General features: G+C 43.1%; 1 protein-coding gene across 1 annotated transcript in view; it reads left to right on the top strand.

Moving 5' to 3' along the window:
• Window positions 1–1,222: 1,222 nt before the first annotated feature.
• Window positions 1,223–18,158, top strand: part of adcy7 (adenylate cyclase 7) — a 53,084-nt gene continuing 36,148 nt past the window's right edge. The window contains exons 1-4 of the mRNA XM_080729933.1: window positions 1,223–1,569; window positions 7,902–8,099; window positions 8,804–8,968; window positions 10,553–10,702. Of these exons, the coding sequence (XP_080586059.1) occupies window positions 1,405–1,569; window positions 7,902–8,099; window positions 8,804–8,968; window positions 10,553–10,702 (678 nt within the window). The 5' untranslated portion in view covers window positions 1,223–1,404. The remainder of the gene's footprint in view (window positions 1,570–7,901; window positions 8,100–8,803; window positions 8,969–10,552; window positions 10,703–18,158) is intronic.

Raw genomic sequence — 18,158 nt, 5'->3', positions numbered from 1 at the left:
ATTATTCATTAGGCTGGTGGTGCTGGTTGTTGTCATCATGGTTTTTGGCCATCATGGTTTTTGGCCTTTTCCGTACGTCAGAGCGGGTTGGGTCGGGGAGGTGGTCCCATCTTGGGTATATTTTTAAAATATGTCGATTGGTTATTTTCTTGTGAACGTTTTCTATTTGAATATGGATCCTGGGGTTTAAATGGTTAATCGTGGCCTCCACCTCTCTCCATTTAGATCTACTGTTTATAATGACATGCCTATTGGTGGGTATTGTTTTTTTGTTTTGTTTTATGTATTTAAATCTGAATTTAGTTTTCTTTTCTTTTTTTAGCTTGTTTACATTTTTACTTATGTTAATTGCAACCTTTTGCCAAACAAAATGATATATACATAGGATAGGCATACAGTATATATGTTTTTAGCTTCAGCCTATTCCTTTTCGATCACCTTTAGCTATATGTTGCAGTTTGTTAATGTTGATGTATGTGATGCTATGGATACTGTTGAAGGTGATAGAGATAAACTAAACTAAACTCTCCTCCTCCTCTCATCCTCAGGTCTTAGCTGGTGAAGCTGCTTGGATGGTGAGCATCTCTCCCCTGCTGCTACATCCTGAATCCTGGAGGAATCCTCTCCATGACCCGTTGCTGCTGTGGCCTCCCCATTTTCTCTCCTCCTCCTCCTCCTCCTCTACTTTCTCCTCCTCCTCCCATTTCATAAAGCCCCCCCCCCCCTCCCCCCCCCCCCCCCCTCCCCGTCTCTCAGCCCCCCAAGGCTTATTACTCAAACCCTGTGGAGGGAGCATCCACACCACTAGCTTGCTGGCACAAGATGAACCAGGTCCGCCTGCCAACACCCAACAGGAGATAAAGGGAAATAGAGACAACAAGGAGAGGGAGAGGTGGGGGAAGACGGAGCACAACAGTGAAACTGTTGAGAAGAGCGATAACTTGGTTTAAGATGCCTCAACGCAGAGAGAAAAACACGAGCTTCACCTGAGCTCTGTGAACTGGTGAACCCGATATCATCTGTGGCTTCTACAAGTTCTACTCAACGAAACTTTGCGCGCGCGCACACACACACACACACACACACACACACACACACACACACACACACACACACACACACACACACACACACACACACACACACACACACACACACACACACACACACACACACAAACCTTCGCTCATACACATGCAAGAGCATACATACACGTATTATACTTCCTACTTACAACTAGGCTAAGTGCCAGAGACATCCCACCACACACACACGCCTGCCCTTCCCACACCCCACACGCCCATACCCACGCACGCACACACACACACACCTCTGGTGTAGTGTCTTTGGGCACCAGTGCTATGCCCGTGGTGTGAGCGAGCAGCAGCAGGTGTGTGAGCCATCATGCCAGCCAAGGGGAAGTACCTGCTGAATGACCAGGAGCTGAAGCATGAGGCTCTGTACCGCAAGTTCTCCTGCATCAGCCAGTACCAGCCTCTGGTGCTGCTGCTGGGCCTGTCCATGCTCTGCTGTGGCCTTCTGCTCATCCTCTTCTTCGCCCTGAAACTGGTGAGACGCACGCACGCACGCACGCACGCACGCACGCACGCACGCACGCACGCACAATTTAGGCCAGTGTTTCCCAAACAGTGGTTTGGGACCCATTTGTGGGTCACAAACCCTATTTTCACGGATAGGAGACCGATGTTGCAAGTACAGTATTTCATTTTATTTATTTATAAATGTTTTAGTTTCCTGCATTATATATTCGTTTAAAAAAAAAATGAAAACACAAAAATGTTTCAGGAATAAATAATATATACTTTTCCTTAAATTTAATAAACAAGATAGAATAATCAAAAAATTCCCATAGAAAATAAAAGTTTGGACATCAAATCTCTCTTTTGGGTCTTGAGCGAAAAAGTTTGGGAAGCACTGATTTGGGCCTTTAACAGATGCTCTTGATGTACAACGTCAGTGTAAATGACATGAACCAAGGTCAACAAATACACAGCAGGGTAAAGAGTTAGGGTCATTAGAAACCAGGATAGCAGGTAAACATCTGTCTAAACAACATGCCATCTAAATAACATTCTGTACATTTGAAACCATAGGATGGTAGGTAAACAATGAACCTAGCATCTGTCTAAACAGCATGCTGTCTAAATACATTCTTAGCATTTGCGGTCAAGGAAAAGTAACAAAACATACTATATGTGAACGTACACTGTATCTAAATATATAGAACTAGCATCTGTCAAAACACACACGCACACCTAGGCACGCACGCAAGCGCACACAGCGCAGCCCTGTTAATCATTGTCGAGGCCCTAATGAGAGGAATGTGAGTCCTGAGGGGGTTGCCAGGGATAAGGGCAATTAGCACATAAAAGACACCGTTGTGCTGTAGATCTGTATACATCCATCATCGTCATCATCTGGCTGTTGAGTGACACTGTGTGTGTGTGTGTGTGTGTGTGTGTGTGTGTGTGTGTGTGTGTGTGTGTGTGTGTGTGTGTGTGTGTGTGTGTGTGTGTGTGTGTGTGTGTGTGTGTGTGTGTGTGTGTGTGTGTGTGTGTGTGTGTGTTGGCAGTGACCCCCATAACAGAAGATTTTTGTTGTGATTTAGTACATCATTCTACAACGGTCTGTACTTTGTGGGTGGAGGGAGTGAAAACGATGATCTGAAAGGTTTTTCTTTTACATTGTCACATTGGGCTAACGTCTAGCCGCAGACATACTGTATGCAATTAAACTGTTCCTCATTTTGCTGGGGCTCCCATGGAACTCTCTCAAGGACCCCCGGGGGGTCACTGGACCCCACTTTCTAGAAACCCGGTCTTAATTGGTTAGTGTGTGGAGAGGAAGGGAGGAGACAAGGCTGGGGGGGGCCTCTAATGGGAGTCTGTGGACCGAGGCACCCGAGGGTGTGTCACGTTTCGCTCTTATTCCACCCACTGATAAACGACCTAATCTAACATCAAGGGTGTGGTTTACATGCGCCAACGGAAGTCATGGCTGTGTGGTGCTTTTCTCCCTCAATGTTCTTAATCTTGTGCGCGTGTCCGCGTGTCTTTTCGGTCCACGTGCCCTTTTTGTTGGCCTCGGAGAGAAGCCGCTATTGTATCTCCCGACAGGAAGGGGTGGGACCTCGGCGAGTTCCCGGCGATTAGCTGTCGCGCTGTTGATGTTGGCATGGCGATGGGTACGACTGCAGTATGTTGTCACTGTCAGGCAGAAACCTCGTATCTCCAAGTTTCACATGTGTATGTTTTCTTTGGTAAATTAAAGTCCTTCTTCATCATACAAAAATGTTGCACAAAAGTAGTGAAAATAGCCGATCTACAAGCACACAACATGCTTGTAGATCAGCTATTTTCTCTATTTTAACCCATTTAGGCCTAACCTATAGTTAGGCCTAAATCAGAAATTAGCCTACAAAAAGAAATATGTTGCTACATACTGTACATGTACTGTAAGCCCCTCCCATACACTAAAATGTGTTCCCGGCATAGTTTTTTAAAATAATAACAAAACAAAAAGGTAAGGTATTGGACATAAAAGGTTTCCACCAACGATATGCGTTGCATACCCAGCATGGGTCAGGTGATGCCATCCCTGTCCACCCCGTGGAAAATACAGATCATGTTACTATGCTCTGTAGGACGATCTGTCGCCACCTTCCTGCCGTTGTTGCTGCTCCATAGATTTTATGCTCAAGCAATCAGGTTGCTTAACGAAGAGATGAAAGCGAGACCTAGGTAGTCATGTGCACTGTACGCAGTTTTTTAAACTGTACACTGTTACACTGTAAGGTTTTTGTTGTTTTTGGGTTGTCTTGGGTGACTTGTTGTTGTCTTGTTGTTGTGGGTTGATGTTTTTGTGTGTAATAAGGCTGAGAGTGCTCCTGGCACAAGCATTTCATCATTTACCCGCTATCGCTCATACATACACAAAACAAATTCACAGATCTAAGTACTGTGTGATCACTCTCTCTCTCTCTCTCTCTCGTGAAAAGGTGAACAGTGAAAAGGCGGTGTAGTTGCCAGGGGTTTGGTGGAGTTCAGAGGGAATGTGTTCCAACGTCAGCAGCACAGTGTAGTGGTGTGTAGTTTTGTGTAGTGTGTGATTGTAAAACCACACTGACCCACAGGCTTCTATGAGAGGTTTGAGCAGCTCCTCTGTGGCTGTCAGATCAGAAGGTCACTGACAGCTTATATAACTGTCTCCACTGCCACTCATAGACACCTGATGAAAGGCTGCGCTGCACAGGAATCCAGGCTGAGCCATTGTTACCAAGTGGCCCTCCAGCTCATACTGTGTGTGTGTGTGTGTGTGTGTGTGTGTGTGTGTGTGTGTGTGTGTGTGTGTGTGTGTGTGTGTGTGTGTGTGTGTGTGTGTGTGTGTGTGTGTGTGTGTGTGTGTGTGTGTGTGTGTGTGTGTGTGTGTGTGTGTGTGTGTGTGTGTTTTTGGGGGGGTTATTTGAATTCCATTCCACTGCGACACATCGTGAGCTTGTAGATCGGTTTTCGTTTTCTTTCTTCAAATAGCCTTTGTATAATCGGTTAAAGTGGTTCACATTATTTTTATACTATACTAAATAACTTCATGGGGACCTGTGTGTGTGAGATCATGCAGCCTAGTCACTCCTTTTGTGCTTGTTTTTGTAGCACCGCTTGTTTCTCTCACAGAATCTGGCAACACCATCTCTCGGCAGTATTACTGCAATTGTCCACTTTTCCTCTGCCTGGATTGGCTGCCTTTTAACTGGCCAGAAGTGAAAGAAAGGCTGATATGAGACTCTTGAGCCCAGAAGTGTTAGCACTTCCACCGTTGCCACGGCAACTAGAATGCTTGACGTGCAACCTTTTCAGGCATGTTCTCTCTCTCATCCTTTGTTTTCTTCCGTTGGCTCTAACCTTCCGATGTTCCTTCCGACTCGCTCTCTCTCTCTCTCTCTCTCTCTCTCTCTCTCTCTCTCTCTCTCTCTCTCTCTCTCTCTCTCTCCCCCTGCCTCCTACTCACTCTTTCACTCTTGTTTGTTTCACTCACTCACACCCACATGACCATATGCACACACACTGCACACACCCACCTGCTGTGCTGGAACTCAGTCTTTGGCTTTACAATCTACAATTCACAATGTAGGCATTTAGCAGACGCTCTAAATCCAGTGCGATTTACATTAAGCAAGGTAAACACGAGGTAAACACCTCAAATGCATAGAAATAGTAATCTAGGATCATAGGTAAACCAGGAACCTATCATCAGTCTAAACAGTACTGTATAATATAAGTTGAAGTCACCCAGTAGAATGAGGGGGTGCCGACCTCCGGATAGCAGCTGATCAGAGAATAGAGTTCTTCCAGGAAGTTCCCAAGTGTCCCAGGGGGACGATAGAGAGCGCAATGATGGTGAGAGGGACGGGTTGTGTTATTGTCTCCGCCAGGCCGAAAGGCATGGGAAGACTATGTTTTTGAGCGGTGGTCACAACGCTCCTATACGTGGCCGTGTGTGTGGGTCTGTCTCCGTCCGTGTCTGTATGTAGCCTAAACTTCGGCGCGTAACTAGTGCCGCACCATTTACGCCACTCGCGCAATATATACATCAAAATGTGCGGCTCGGCCGGGAATGGTGTGCTATTACCTTTCGTTCCGATCCGCCTTACCATGCCGACGTAATCGGCAAAAAACGACGCTTAATTGTCCCCATTGACTTAATGGGACAATGCAAGAAATCACTTTCAAGTATTTTTCTCTCGTAAACCATAGGAGCTACAGTTTCAAACCTCGGAGAGGAGATTCATAATGATTTTAAGAATGAATCGAAAAATAATTACATCACTCGGCCTCATGGTGGCGCTATAACGGCCCACTTTACGTTTTGCCCCGTAACTCTTGAACGTAGATCGGAAAATTAAAAAAACCCTAACCCTAACCCATCTTGAATTTTCTCCAAAACACACTTTTTGCTCCTTTTCCTACATATTTTCTTCAAATGTCACAAAAATCGGTACACATGATCTATGAGGTGGGTAAACCACCGCTCAGTTCACACGGGTGTGATTTTTCAATCTATCGTTGTGAGCATGTAGATCGGCTATTTTCACAATTTCTGCCTCTAATATTTGACACTTTGACCAATGTTTGACCAAAAGATCTTTAAAGTCCTTAAATTGTCACTTTAGAAATGCAGAAGTGCATTTCTAGAAGTTAGAAGTGCAGATACCCTCTTTACACTTAATCTTTATGTTTGTTTGTTTACTGTTGAGAGAGAAAACCATGTTTCACATTAAGTTTATCATCAGGGGACCCCCAAAATAATTTGGGGACCCCCTGGGGGTCCCGACCCACAGGTTGAGAACCACTGATCTATCCTATATTAATAGAAATCACTGTGTGTGTGCGTCACAAACGGATGTCACACAAAGGGATGTTCATGTTTTGTGGGCTTCAATGAACTGGTTCGCTCAACTCGTTGTAGAATTTGTCGTATTTCTGGGTATCTTGGGTGTGGAATTCGGGATAACATAAGAAGAGAAGCAACCCGCACTCACGTTTTCAATCATTAAGAGTCTTTTTTAATAGTGGAACAGCAGCCACAGTAGTCAGGAGGAGGACAGACGTGTTTCGGCCCTCAGGCCATCATCAGTGTTACACTCACCTATGTTTTGTGGGCATCACCGGAGTTAGGTCACTATTCGGTCACAAAAATGACATCCGGATGTGATGTGATGTGATGTGATGTGATGTGCAGCAACAAATGAGAAGGTCTCAATACAACTGAAAGAGCGTCCCTGAGCAACACACTTAACCCCTGACAGCTCGCTCCCTGAATGCCTCTGCACATTGTGTCATCAACAAATGGAAATAGCTATATGTTAACAGAGGAGAAACGGCAGTGTATGACCTCTGATTTCACTGGGAATTAATATCTAACTCCACTAGTTTCCTGATAGATGCATTTTGAGGCTATTTCCTCCAGTAATTGAAGGCACACTGTTGCAAATTAGGTTCTACTGAATGTATGTGTGGATCTGTTGGTTGAACTGACTTCACAAGTCACAAAGTGTAGGAGAAGAAGAGTTCACATGACTCCTACATCAGGTCCTGCACTGCTAGAGGAAGAAAACAAATGTAAACCCATTGCTTAGTTTCAAATCGGTTTGGTTTCAATCTCCAATTTGAAAAGTGTGTGTGTGTGTGTGTGTGTGTGTGTGTGTGTGTGTGTGTGTGTGTGTGTGTGTGTGTGTGTGTGTGTGTGTGTGTGTGTGTGTGTGTGTGTGTGTGTGTGTGTGTGTGTGTGTGTGTTTCGTCCGTCCGTTCTTCCAAACATAATGTAACAAATACCTCACCATTACAACCGTGTCTCCTACAACGCATCCTCCATTTGTTCCCATATTCTCTGGTCTGCTAGGACGAGTGTGTGTGCTGTTGTATTACTACTAGATTGTGGCCCTCACATCTAGTCGCCTCGGCCATCACACCAAGTAGCCTAGAATATTGTCTATATACTATTATTCCTCAAATAAAGACCAGTCAGGTACAGGGTGGCTTGCTCTGTGGTGGCCTGGTTGGGCATCTACTGTACTACACACACACACACACACACACACACACACACACACACACACACACACACACACACACACACACACATACACAGGTCCGTTAAGCTGTGTTGTAATCACGTAAGACATCCAGTGTGTATAGTTGTGTGTGTGTGTGTGTGTGTGTGTGTGTGTGTGTGTGTGTGTGTGTGTGTGTGTGTGTGTGTGTGTGTGTGTGTGCGTGTGCGCGTGCGTGCGTGTGCAGAGTGTGTTTGTAAGCATGGTGAGCTGCAGCCTGTGTGTCACAATGTCCTCACACACAAGTACAGTAATACAAACATGTGTGTTGCAGAGTGCGGAGGAACACTGTGCGTTTGTGAGCGTGGTGAGCTGCAGCCTGTGTGTGTTCCTGGCTGTGTTCGTGCTGGTCTGCACTGAGACCCTCACCCAGCGATGGAGGAGGCTGCTGGGCCTGGTGGTGTGGGCCACACACCTCACCATGGGATACACCTTCATCTTCAGCGGCCAACTCATCCTCCCCTGGGACCAGGTATAGGCCAACAGCCCACCCCCACCCCACCCGTCATGAAGATCTATGTGGATGAAAGAAAAATGGCAGATCTACAAGCTCAAAATGCGTTGCGACACGTTTTGAGCTTGTAGATTTGCTACATGAGCTTGTAGATGTTACTTATTATAGTGTCATACAAACACATAGCAAACATAGCTTCTATTTTCTATAACTTCTATATTTTTTTGAATCCTTTTTTGGACATTGAAGCAATAAGCTGCAAGAGGCATGTGGTTACCTGGTATTTTATAATGGCTGAGAGGCGTGGTGAGAATCTCCAATCCTCTCAGCCGTTATAAAATACAGGTAACCACATGCCTACGTGGCTTATTGCTTTTCTAAAACGGTTACAATATGGCAACATGAAAAATCATAGACATGTACCAATTAAAACTGTTCTATTTCACTAATAATTCACCACAAGGTCTGCAAGAAAGTAGTTACCAGCTACAAGAAAGTAGTTCCCAGCTTTTTTGTCAACAACACAGGTGCAGATAATTGGTGCACTGTGGAAAGAAATAACGCACCTGGGTTTGATATAAACTGATTCAAGGTGTGGATTATAGTCTCATATACCACAGCAATTAAAGGGAAACCAGCCAATCAGAATCAAGGAATGGAACTAGTCGTTTTAGAAAATGAGTTTTCCAACCTACAGCAGTGGTTTACTGTCTGTCCTCTAGGTGCCGTTCTTCCTCTTCATCATCTTCACGGTGTACACCATGCTGCCCTTCCAGCTGTGGTACGCTGTGGTGCTCAGTGTCATCTCCTCCCTGTCCCACATCCTGGTCCTCACCCTGCGCCTCACCGTCTTCAACCAGCGCACCGTCCCACACCTGGCCCAACAGGTGAGTTCAACCAGCACTCCGTCCCTTACCTGGCCCAACAGGTGAGTTCAAGGGTCAATCCAAGGGTCTTCAACAGGGGGTCCGGGACCCCTAGGGGGTCCTCAGAATTACTACAGGCCTACAGGGGGGTCCTCCAAATCTTTGAGTGATAGAAAAAAAAATCTCCTTTTTTTTTTATATTGACCACTTGAACCCTATAGCGTCCATATTCTGGGAACTTTAGCTAAAAATAAGCAGATCTACAAGCTCACAACGCCTCTGGTGTAGATGGGGAAAACGGACTAAGTACAGGGTGAAAGGTCAAGTTTATTAAGTATTGACGGTTCAAGCGGTTAAATATCTGAAAACAAAAATTGACATGAATCCAAAATACACTGATGATTGTGCTATATGGAATCTATGAAAAGGTTGTGGGTGTCCCTGCTTAATCTCTCTCTCAACTAAGGGGTCCCTGGCCTGAAAACGTTGAAGACCCCTGATCTATTCTGGCTCTTACCCTGCCGTTACCTGTTCCTTATCTGTCCATTACCTGTCCCTTAACATTTTTGAAAATAGCTGATCTACAAGCTCACAACGCCTCGTGTTACGAGCTTGTAGATCAGTTATTTTTTGTATATCCCCCAGATTCAACATTTTTCAATTTCATAAATTTCAAAAATCTAAGAAATTTCATGAATGAGATAAACACAAATGTTAGAGAAGTAGTGAAAATAGCCAATCTACAATCGGGACGTGTTTTGAGCTTGTAGATCTGATATAATCTGAGACATCTGACTCCACCACCCCCAATCCAATCCCCACTTCCATTCCTGAAACCCTCCCTCAGCTCATTGCTGTTATGACCAGGACTTCATGCTTTATCATTTTATATTTAAACATTCTCTTTATATTTACTTACTGTCTTGGAGACACAGATACTTAAATTGGGCTCTTTCAAGTTTGCACTGAAGAGACTCTTGTTCACTCAGGCTTTTGGCAAATTGTTTATTTTCTGTTAATGTAAAGTGTCCTTGGGTTTTTGGAAGGTGCTTTATAAATTCCAGTTATTATTTGTATTATTAAATCACAGATACTAAACATATACAGTACTGTTTGTAGGATCCATTAGATCTTATCTGAGGTACTCATTTTATATTTGTGACACTGTTTGTTAACACAGGGGTTTTCATTGGGGGCCGTGGAAATGGCAGGGGGGGGTAAATTAAATACAAATCATTAAAATAAAATGATGGTCATGGCATCATATGTGTAGCTTAGTAGGTAGTATGCATTGGTTCTCAAAGTGGACCCAGGGACTGGGGGCTACCTAGCAAATTGTGTCTGTTCAAAAATAGCAGATAAGGGCTAAAGTGGTTAATATATGTTTTATTATATTATAATTTATATCTGCAAAGTAACTAGTAACTAAAGTTTTCAAATAATTGTAGTGGAGTAAAAGTACAATATTTGGATCCGAGACGTAGTGGAGTAGTAGTATTGGAAATTGGAAATACTCAAGTAAAGTACAAATACCTTATAATTGTACTAAAGTACAGCGCTTAAGTAAATCTACTTAGTAACTTTACACTTTGTGCCTCTCTCCAGCTCCTGTCCAATGCAGTGGTGTTCCTGTGTGGTAGTGTGGTGGGGGCCTTCCATAAGGTTCTGATGGAGAGGACACTCAGACAGACCTTCCAGGACACACTGAGGTGCCTCAGCATGCGCATGAAGCTGGAGATCGAGAAGAGACAGCAGGTTAGTCGCTCCGCTGTGGTGCCTGTTTTGATTGATTTTATTGATTGATTTGCAGTTAGAACTGCAGACTCACTCCCAATCCTCTGCCGTAATCTGAAGGCTCACTTATTTCAGACTCCACCTTAGCCCGTAGCACATGCCCTAGCCGTGACGACCTTGCAAACTTAGGCAGTGGTTAAAATGTAATTTAGATTTACAGCATACTGTATAGCATGTTATGCAGACAGATGCCAGGTTGATTTGTTGAGGTTAGTTTGTATAGTTTCAATGTACAGATGATTATTTCTTTTTTGATATTTTACTGTTTAGACTGATATTAGGTTCTTGGTTTACCTTTGATCCTAGATTACTATTTCTACGCGTTTGATGTTTACCTTATGTTTAGCTTGCTTACTGTGAGTCTCTGGATTAAGAGCGTCTGCTAAATGCCCAAAAGGCCTTGACAAGTGGTGTCTTTCTGGTGCCTTCAGTCACTCTATATTGTTGCTTAAGAATGAGCAGAATACTGTAAGCTAGAATAGCAGGCTGTTCTCCACTCCACCCTTTGAGATTGCTGCTGGTTTTCATTCTAGCTGTGAAATCACCCGTAAAATGAACGGTTAACTTTTTTGAGCTTGTTTCAGATTTTCCAACTGTAAACGTTGTTGCTGATGATGGTATTTTCAGATTTAAACATGCGGTCTCAACAGTGGCTACACATTTGGTCTTTGATCAACACAGACTAAAGGTGCATACATACCGGCTGTGGACGGCGTGCGTCAAAACAGCCACCCCCATTTTTTTCAATGAACATACCCACACCGGCGGCGTCAGACGCATTCACGCCTCGCCCGCCGCTCCGATACCCACTGTTCTATTTCCAGGCGTTGCCGCCTGGTGAAAAATGTACGCAGCCTGTCCCCAGCCAGTGTGTGTTCCCCTTAAGTCAACTGTGTCCTTGAGTTTAAAGAGAAATTTGTTGTGTTCGATTTTGTCACCCACCTGGAGAAGAGTAATTAATGCAGTTACTAACTGGTGATTAGTAACTAACTCTACTCAAGTACTATATTTAAGTATAATTCTTTGTATTTTTTACTTTACTGGAGTATTTCCAATTCTCAATACTTTTACATCTACTCCACCACTACATCTCAGAGGCAAATATTGTACTTTTACTCCACAATTCTTTTTTGAAAACAATTTACTTTGTACTATTCATTGGTATTACAAAATACACATCAACCACTTCAGCAAAGATTTTCATACATTTTGAAAACGTGTGAAATGGAACATTTTGCATAATGAGTACTTTTGCTATTATTATTATTATTATTATTCAGTCCAGTTCTGTTTTATTTTTAATTTTTTACATACGTGTATGTGTACCGTATATGCGCATATTGATATGCTCCTTTACCTCTACACAAACCTTTTTGCCAAAAATAACAGATCTACAAGCTCACAAATTGCTGAATGTTCCCCCCAGAATAGGGATGCTAAGTGGTTAAAAGGATTTGGCGGCCCTCTTATAGTAACTCTGAGGACACTCTACACGCTGCTGTGTTGAATGTTTTTTTTTGTACGTTGAAATGTGCACCACAGACCTCTGATAAAAGAATACTCCAAGATAAACAATTTAGACACTTTTAACTTCTTCCATGGCGAGACTCAAACGCATAGCATCTTAGAAACCTGAATTAAACAACCTGCTTTTTGCTCCTTTTCCTTTTATCCTAAAATGAAAACGACACTAAATACATTAACAAAATGTATGAAACTTAGCCGAAGGAACATTAAAGACAAATGACGAAAGAAAAAAAAAACAAATTATAGAATAGTGGTTCTTTCCACGGCGTAAATGATTGAATTTCAGCGTTTATGCCATCAGCAGACCTCATGTGCACTCTCCCAGGGATGTTTTCATTATGACAAACAAATCCCCGGCAAATTAGATTGCCGTAATGATTTTTAAATGAGATGGGCCTGTGTCCCCTTGGCTGGCATAGTAAGACATCCACTTTCAAAATGACCTTTTAACGATTTTTCTCCTCTTTCCTCCTCTTTTTCTGTTTTTCGTGGTTGTTTTGTTTTGACTGTTGCTTAGCAGGAGACGTAAACAGCGATGGGAAAACGGCTAAAATGTTTTCACCTACTAAATATCAATACCACAATGTAGACATACTTACTGTTATAAGTAAAAGTCTGGTATTCAAAACGTACTTAAAAAAGTACAAAAGTACATTAAAAAATGTATAAAAAGCCTTTGAAAAGAGCTATATATAGGGGCTGAAGTGGTTGGAATTTATGTTTTGTAATAAAACTATTGCAATCTACAAAGTAAACTAGTAACTATAATGTTCAAATAATAATATAATGCAGTTTGCCTCTTAGATGTAGTTATATAGGAAAAAGAAAATCCTAAAAAATGTACTTGTACAGTTCTAGTAAATGCACTTGGTTACTTTCCTCCACTCTGGACGTAAAACGTGTGGTGAGAGACTAGTGAAGCTGGCCCTGTGTTGCCTAGCAGAGACCCAGAGAAAGGAATGATACGTAATGGTTCAACATTGGATCCTTCTGTATAGAGAGGCTGAACGGAGCAGCCATGGTGGAAACTCTGAAAGGAGAGCGGTGCGACGGAGGTTAGCCAGAGTGCAGCAGGCACATAAAGGGACCGTCAGTGGGGATGTGTAACAACAGGTCCTAATGGGAAACCTCATCCCCCTGTTCCCACATTTATTTTAGGCTGTAGGAAACAGCAGCAGCAGGGCTTCAGATTTCTTTTTTTTTCTTTGCTCTTGTCCAAATGGAAAAGGTTTCTTCTGTGAAGCGGCATTTAAGAGTTTCCGACGCTAATGCAACACCATCTATCAAAACCCAATGCTAATCCAGTTGTTTTAGATGGAAACTCAAAGCCTCTAGAATAGTTCTCAAACCTTTCCGTGCCATAATAGACCCGCAAATTGATATATATATATTTGGCCCCAGACCCCCCTCTGAAAATGTTTTGTGCCAGGGACCCCCAGAAGAGAAGACTTGTGTTAAAAAATTCCAACATAGCAGATGTACAATATCTGTGAGCTTGTAGATCTGCTATTTGTGAATAGCCAACGCAGATGCATTCCCGGTTTTAATGGGTTAAGAGTTTCCGAGACCAATTTCAACACCATCTATCAAAACCCAATGCTAATTCAGTTGTTTTAGATGGAAGAGGCACTCAATGGCTCTATTATTCCCAAACACATGTGCGTGCTCGCTGATTGTTTGCTAGTCAAGGTAATATAATGTGACCTGTGAGGTCTGTGGGGTAATATTTACTGCAGCAATGCCTCGTAAAGCAGAACATAGTGTGGGTTCCATAGTGTGGGCTGTCTTAGAGACACACACGCACACGCACACACACACACACACACACACACACACACACACACACACACACACACACACACACACACACACACACACACACACACACACACACACACACACACACAACAATGTTTCAGAGCCATTAGGAAATAGACCGGGTCATCAGAGCTGCCAGGGAGGTCATACAAATGGAACGGGGGCAGATAAGGTCACAGTGACAGCAAGACCACACACACACACACACACACACACACATGCACGCACGGATTGCTAAGACAAATGGATGCATACTTAAACTTTAGGAACACACTCACACATCTGTAACATACATGCAGTGGAGCATTACCATAGGGACTGGGGTACAGTGTTACAACCATAGAGATATATATAAACGTTATGCTTTTAGTTGCTAGTCTTTGTTCAATTACTTTGATATGCGTTTTGTAAATTATGGTGCCGTTAATTGAAAAATATATATGATAAAACAGGGTACAGTATGCTTCTAGACTTGATATGGCTAGTGAAGTCAGATACTTTGACCCCAACTTCCTGTTTCTCCAGTTATGATCGTATGAAGAGGATTTCTTCAGGCGCAATAATGCTGTTAAACTTGAAACACGAAGGTTCTCTCGAGGTATGACATATTTTGGCATCTATTGTTCAGGTCATCATGAGGACGACCTGAAGATAGGGTGACCTGATGATAGGAGCAGTCTGGTTGGGCTTGTACAGTACAGTATAGTGGTGTTAGTTTACAGCTGGCAGGGTTACATCCTTTTCAGGGAGCCAGTGGAAAAGCCAATGATCTGCTGGCATTGTAATCATGATAGGCCAGAGTACAGGTGCGGAATGTACTGATGCAATAAAAAAAAGCGGGAAAAAAACGTTACCCATCAATACCCAACGCTGTCTTCTAAATCAACAGTTCACAACACTTTCAAGATTTAATTTCTTTCAAAAATAACAGATAATTGCAGATAATACAAGCTCACAGCGCAAGCTTTTATCTGCTATTTTTGAATAGTCAAAAGCAATAATCTAAAACGACACCGATGCTTTCTCGGTTTTATTGGGTTTTTAAGGGCTGAACTGAATTAGGCTTGGTGTATAGTCTGCTCCCTCTGCCTGGAACTATTTACAGAGGCAGATGAAACTGAAAGAGCTGCCTTCTCTTGGAGAATTTGATTGTGAAGGGATTTGTGGATGATAGCCTCTGGTTTAACTTGATCCTCTGCACTACTGCACTAGTCATGACTGAACTACTGTATGTTGGTTTGATTTAGATTTGATTTGAACTCCAGAAACGTTGTTTCTCCTCAAAGCGACCAGGTCTCCTTTGAAGAGTACCTGGTTTAAAAAGGAAGCAGAAAAAGGAAACAAGATCATTATAATATGGTACCATCTTTAGGCCAGTCAATCTAAGCAAAAAAAGGGCCTGACCCAAAAGAAATTGCAATAGTAATGGTTCAAGGTTTTTTATGATCCTTAGAGTCATCCAAAACACATGTTAAAAATCTACCAAAATATTCTTAGTGGATCAAGGTGAATTCAGGGGGTTCACGTTTGGGTCCCTTCACTTACTATACAGGAAAAAAGACCCCCCAAAAAATCCTCTTTAAGTAGCATGTGAGGGGTCTAACTAGGGGGTTTTCATGATTCTGAAGCCATTCCAAGCATTTGTTTTGCACCAAAAACATTCCTCTGGCTAAAAACCGACCCCCAATACTATGGTTTAGTGATGAGTCATCACTTTTCTGGGGTCAGCTCAGTTTTGCTGTGTCCCTTTTTAGCCCGGGGAATGTTTTTCGTGCAAAACAAATGTTTGCAATGGATTCAGGATCATGAAGAACCCCTAGTTAGACCCCTCACATGCTACTTAAAGAAGAGGTCTTTTTGTCCTGTATAGTAAGTGAAGGGACCCAAACGTGAACCCCCTAAATTCACCTTGATCCACTAAGAATATTTTGGTAGATTTTAACATGTGTTTTGGATGACCCTAAGGATCATAAAAAACCTTGAACCATTACTATTGCAATTTCTTTTGGGTCAAACCTCAGATTGACTAGCCTACTTTTCTACTCGGTCTGTGTCTCAGAGGAGAGCTATGGACAGTTCATAAACCCGCCTACCAGTGACATCATCAATGGTGAATCCAAGCTAATAGAAACTGCAGGCTTTCTGTTCTTGGAAAGGTAGTATGCTATAATGGAAGCCATTGTTCTCTTGTTAATAAAGTGAAATATGTGAAATCTTGTTTTAGTTTTTTTTTTAGGGTTAGGGCCCAACAATGATGTTACTGGTAGGTGGGTTTCTGAAGTGTCCACAGCCCTCCTATGAGACAGAGTAGACTTTTTTAAGCATTTTATCATGTTCATTATTAGTGAGGACCAATAAGATACTGTAGGTCGAAAATGAGTGAAGTTGTCATTTAGGGTGCATAACGAATATCAAACGAATATTAGCACATTGTACACAAGATTAGGTGCAAAGAATGTCAGGGTGTTGCCTACTGTAGTCCACAAAGAACTAACTTCACTGGTACAATCCACATGGTAAAAAAAAAGTCATAAAACACAAGAAAAATAATGTCCATCCTGGTGACAGGCTCACGTAGAGCTGTATGGTTCTCGCTGTATGCATGTAGCAGCAAGAGCTGAGCTGTGACTGGTCTGTTTTTGTGGGGCCAGAGATGGAGACAAGCAAATCCTGTTCTAGAAGGCTATAGGCCCTTCGGCCGCCATGCTGTGAAAAACATTCACACCCGTGTGAACTGAGCGGTGGTCTGTGTGTGTGTGTGTGTGTGTGTGTGTGTGTGTGTGTGTGTGTGTGTGTGTGTGTGTGTGTGTGTGTGTGTGTGTGTGTGTGTGTGTGTGTGTGTGTGTGTGTGTGTGTGTGTGTGTGTGTGTGTGTGTGTGTGTGTGTGTGTGTGTGTGTGTGTCTGTCTCTGGCCTGAACAACAGCGCCCCTCCCTTAACATGTGTGGTCAGAAAAGGTACTGCAGGCTCTGCAGGCTACATACAGACACGGACACACGCACACACACACGCACGCATACACACACGGCCACGTATAGGAGACGGTGTAACCACCGCTCAAAAAACATAGTTGATGCAGGGAAACTGATTAGCCACAGAGTGGTTGATAGTGGAATACTGTGGTTGCTCTGGGCAGAGTAACTCTACAAAGCATGTCAGTAAAGGAGTGTCTGTTCTCAATTTACAGTATATCCTGCATGCATACAAGAAATATATAATGTAGTATTAAAAATGAAATCCTGTCACAGGGAGATGCCACGGTGGCTTAGCAATTTAGTGCACGCCGGACCACATACCCCGAGGTCAATTCCGGACTCCTGTCATTTCTTGTGTATTATAACAAATGTTGCCAAATAATTGTATATAAAAAAATTAAAAAAAATCCTGTCACTGTAATGTGTCTTAACGAGAGCTGGATGAGAGTGTTGCATGTAGATCCACACTGCAGTGTTCTGACAGCGGGCTGCTTAGCCTGGGCACCTGGACTCCCTCCTCGCACAGAAAAACAGGTAGCAGATCCACAAGCTCAAAACACGTCGCTTCATGCCCCGTTCCGAGCTTGTGGATCTGCTATTTTTGATGCTTCCGCGTGACGCTGTAGTATGAGCAAGTAGGGCGTTCATTTGCAGAAATAATACAAAAGGTTTGAATATGGAGATAAGAGGTTTCTGCAACAATATGTACATGTAGAATTGGCTTTAGTCCCAAAGTAACAAAGCAACCCATCGCAAGGTTCAAAGCCTCCTGTGTATCTACCCATGCAGCTAGACAAATAAAGACTGACTCATTATGATTACCTCAATCAATCACAATCAGTCTTTATTTGAGTCCCAGAGGGATCTTCCATTTCACACGCATGTTCAACAACAAGAAAACACTACAAAATACGACATACATTAAAGTCTAGTCCCAGAGTCCACAAACGGCGTATTAGCAAGGCAGTTTGTTTAAAGCTGCAATGTGCCCGGGTAGCTCAGTCGGTAGAGCTCTCGCCTTTGTACCGCAAGGTCATGGGTTCGATTCCGGGCACCGCCAACTCAGCGTATGAGTAGCACGGCTTGGCAAGTCGTGCG

This window comes from Nannobrachium achirus (genome assembly GCF_963921795.1).
Source record: "Nannobrachium achirus genome assembly, chromosome: 7".
Classification (NCBI taxonomy): domain Eukaryota; kingdom Metazoa; phylum Chordata; class Actinopteri; order Myctophiformes; family Myctophidae; genus Nannobrachium; species Nannobrachium achirus.
Note: the sequence above shows the minus strand (reverse complement) of the source record. Positions and strands in the feature narration are given on the sequence as shown.